This window comes from Octopus bimaculoides, chromosome 5, assembly GCF_001194135.2.
Source record: "Octopus bimaculoides isolate UCB-OBI-ISO-001 chromosome 5, ASM119413v2, whole genome shotgun sequence".
Lineage (NCBI taxonomy): Eukaryota > Metazoa > Mollusca > Cephalopoda > Octopoda > Octopodidae > Octopus > Octopus bimaculoides.
Genome location: NC_068985.1, coordinates 126192262 through 126196780, shown reverse-complemented (window position 1 = coordinate 126196780; position 4519 = coordinate 126192262). Strand labels below are relative to the sequence as shown.

The 4519-nt window shown below is 36.7% G+C and overlaps 1 protein-coding gene across 2 annotated transcripts in view; it reads left to right on the top strand.

Annotated features, from left to right (window-relative positions):
* Nucleotides 1–4233, top strand: part of LOC106875601 (uncharacterized) — a 43826-nt gene extending 39593 nt beyond the window's left edge. The window contains exons 6-7 of one of the 2 annotated variants that reach the window (XM_014923816.2): nt 55–306; nt 3047–4233. In XM_014923816.2, coding sequence (XP_014779302.1) covers nt 55–306; nt 3047–3388 — 594 coding nt within the window. In that variant the 3' untranslated portion in view covers nt 3389–4233. The remainder of the gene's footprint in view (nt 1–54; nt 307–3046) is intronic. The other variant, XM_014923817.2, reaches the window with a different exon arrangement.
* The last annotated feature ends 286 nt before the right edge of the window (nt 4234–4519 follow it).

Here is a 4519-nt window from a genome sequence, read left to right as displayed (position 1 = left end):
TATATATATATATATATATATATGAATATATGTATATATTTCTTATTACCGCAGGTGAAAAGTTATTCAGTTGAAGAAAATGTCGGCATATCACCAGATTTATACATACGAGACAATAACGTACGCATAGTCTACGTAACACTGTTTTTCTATTTAAAACGATGCGAGTATCAGAGCGATACATATAGTCATCTCGCTCACTCACCTACTGAAATCAGGGCATTTATGTTGAGTCAGAAACGTATACAGTCCCACTTCTACAACGTCACGAGTGTCAGAGATTTTACATGCCGAGATTTAAATTACGTAAGTTTCTAATCTAATTCAAGTTAACAACAACATTTAAAAGAAATAATATTTCTTTTTACTAAACACACAAGGCCTTTAAAGGAAGGGATTAGTCGATTACATCGACCACAGTGTTCCACCGGTACTTAATTTATCGATCTCGAAAGGATGAAAGGCAAAGTCGACCTCGGCCGAATTTGAACTCAGACCGTGAAGACGGACAAAATACTGCAAAGCATTTTGCCCGGCGTGCTAACGATTCTGCCAGCTCGCCGCTTTAACAGTAGCAATAATAATAATAATAATAATAATAATAATAATAATAGTAATAATAATAATAATAATAATGCTTTGAAATTTAGGTACAGGTCAGCAGCTGTGAGGGGAGTGGGTAAGCCGATTACATTGACCCTGATGCTTGACTGGTATATATGTTACCGACTCAGAAAGCATGAAAGCACAGCCGACTTCGGCGGAATTTGAACTCAAAATGTAAGGAACCGGAAGAAATGCCGCTACGCATTTTGTCTGACGTGCTAATTTCAGGTTTTGCGTCTATACTAGAAAGGATTTTCATTATTATTATTATTATTATTATTATTATTATTATTATTATTATTATTATTATTATTTTTTTATCATTTATTGTCTTTGCACAGCTTCTAACGCTGGAGATGTCCTACGGTGCCAGCTGTTCACTATCAGTGAACTAAGGTACCACCCCTTAATTTTCGAGCACCATCCGGAATATTCGAGCTTTTATTATTATTATTATTATTATTATTATTATTATTATTATTATTATTATTATTGTTGTTGTTGTTGTTGTTGTTGTTGTTGTTGCTGTTATTATTATTATTATTGTTGTTGTTGCTGTTGTTGTTGTTGTTGTTATTGTTGTTGTTGCTGTTATTATTATTATTATTATTATTATTATTATTATTATTATTGTTGTTGTTGTTGCTGTTATTATTATTATTATTATTATTATTATTATTATTATTATTAGAAAGGCACAAGGCCTGAACATTTTTGGGAAGAGGTAGTCGATTACATCGACCATCTTTCCCTGTGCTCGACTGGTACTTATTTTATCGACGTCAAAAGGAGGAAATAAAAAGTCGGCTCGGGTAGCCAGAAGGGAAAAAATAGCAAGCTTTCTCGTCCAGATGTCATCGTAAGGAACTAAGGATACAATGTGCCTGACCTTGGTGCGGTGATTTAAGACATTGAACTCTGGAGAGAACTGTGAAGCGTGTCTCGCCTAGAGCTGCCATATGATGTTCAACCAAAGGAGATGTTAATCAATCCACCACAAACCATGCTTGTTATTTATTTTAGAAGCTCATATATTTTACAGAATGAATCTGATATGTAAACGAAGTATGGCTGAATGGTCAACATGTCTGCATCACAACCATGTGATGCCGAATAAAATCCCACTGAGTGGTGTTTTGGAAAAGTATTTTTTACCATTGATTCGGGTCAACTCATGCCTTGTGACTTAAATTGAGTAAATGGAAACTGCGTAGAAGCCCGTTGGTTGGATTCTAACTGTCGAATCGATCTTGCTTCAGAATTACATTAAGGATACACGTGTCTGTGGAATACTCATCCAATTCCACGCTAATTCAATGAATTGTTGATTGATCGATTGGATCCTCGTCGTCAAAATCGACAGAAATCCATTAATATCATAATTTACACTCAAGTATATACTGGAATGTAATGTTACATAGTTTCGTGCCGTATTTGAGGTGGTTTTTTTTTCAATATTGATTCTTACATTTACATTCGTCCAAACACCGAGAGGATAAGTATAGTTGATTATATCGATTCCAGAATACTTGAATGGTATCATGCTTCCAGGGAGGTGAATTGGCGGAACTGCTTGAGGGTTGGATATGATAAATTGAGGTTTCAGCCCTTTATCTGACAGTGTCGCCGCAGGCGACTCTGGTTCCAAGCTGTATCGGCTCTAATGCGACGGCATTTTCCGTAGATACTTTCGGTGGCTCGTTGGGTAGGGAATCTTGCATGCTTCGGTGTGGGTATCAGCAATTGCTTGTCTTAAAAAGTACTAAAACAAAAAAACCTCGTCTCTTAATTTACAAAACAATGTCAACCATAACATTTAAACTTCTTTTAGCTGTATTTATCTTTTATCTTGCACTAGTTTTAGTCGTTGAACTGCAGCGAAGCTGGGGTACCATCTTGAAATGTTTAGGCGAACAAATCAACCGCTGTATTTTTTAAAGTCTGGTACATAATCTATCGGTATCTTCTGTCAAACTATTAAGTTACGGTGAGATGGAAAAAATGCGACTCAAATTGTCAAGCGGTGGTAGGGACAAACACAAACACAGAGAAACACACACACACACACACACACACACACACACACACACACACACACACACACACACACACACACACACACACACACCACGGGCCTTCACAGAGTTTTCGTCTATCTCAAAGTCACTCACAAGGCATTAGTTGGCACGGGACTCTTGTCCAAAGTACCGTGCATTAGGAATAAACCCAATACTAGCTGCTTGCAAATTTAATTTGTTTGTATATTCCGTTATTCTTTCATTCATCAATCTTTTCAATCAATTATTCGTCTGTTCATTCATTCATTCATTCATTCATCCATTCATTCATTCGTACATTCGTTTGTCCAGATAATCAGTCATTCGCTTGTATATTGCTTTGTCTCTTCCTTCTGTTCATTCTTTTAAATTCTCTTATTTAGGCGGCGTTCGTCACGGCCCTCTCCAAGGTTCCACCTGAAGTACTGAAACGTTACTACGGGAAACACAAGGGCGCCATCTTTCACGAAGACATTCACATAAACAATGAAAACGAATGGTGGCAGAGGAAGCTGCTTGTGAACACAACCGAACACGAACAACACGTGACCGCATATCTCTATGAAACAGAAGTGGAAAGCGCAGGAAACGAAGTGGAAGAAGGTGGTGAGGGTGGCGGATTCTTTTACTGTACACTTCTTCCCCCGAGTCGCGTCATGGAGTGGATTTACGTTGATGCTCTGAGAAACAGCTACAACAGCGAAATCAATCAAAGATTTTGTTAACAGATATACAGTGGACAGCGGTACAAAGATTGTACTACAAGAATTCGAATCCAAAGAATCATACCGAAGTTCGGGCCTTCTCTCGCCCCCGCATACACCGACCATATACATGTGTTTGCATGTGCATATATGCATGTATTCACATTTGTACATATACACATATTCATGCACAACTATATATATGTGTATGTGTGTGAGTGTGCGTGGGTAAATATGTATATATATATATATATATATATATATATATATATATATATATATATATATATATATATATATATACATGTATGTATATATATACTTTATTAAAAAGCAGCAAAATTATCACAAAAACTGTTAGTTTCACGTTCCTTTTCGTCGGACAGTTTTATATATGTGTGTGTATAAATATATAGGTATTAGTCTGTACATATACATTAAGTGCATATATATGTATATATGTATGGATGTACATATGTATACATATATGTATCTGTGTATATATATATGCACATACATGTATATGCGTATACATACACATACATATACACACAAAAGTTTTCTATATTCACATTGTACACTCACACATATAATATATCCCTATTTTCCTTCTAAACCCCGTACACACAGAAATACATATATGAATATATTCATATATGATTGTATATAGAGTGAGAATAAAATAGTGAGAGAGAGAAAACATAGAATACTTACACAAAAAAGAACAGAAACACGGACGGAAGAAAGACGGAAAGAAAGAATGAACGCTAGAAAGGAAGAGAAAGAAAGAGATGAAATGCTCCTTTTTTTTTGTGTATCTTGTTTGGTCCATCATATTTATAATTCAAAATACCAGTAAAGCACCACATTGTTTTTATTGTTCACTCATTCTAAAATAAGTATCCATATTAACTTGTTTGGGGGCGCAATGGTCCAGTGGTTAGGGCAGCGGACTCGCGGTCGGAGGATCGCGGTTTCGATTCCCAGACCGGGCGTTGTGAGTGTTTATTGAGCGAAAACACCTAGAGCTCCACGAGGCTCCGTCAGGGGGTGGTGGCGACCCCTGTTGTATTCTTTCGCCGCAACTTTCTCACACTCTTTCTTCCTGTTTCTTGAGTAAAGCTGCGATGGACTGGCGTCCCGTCCAGCTGG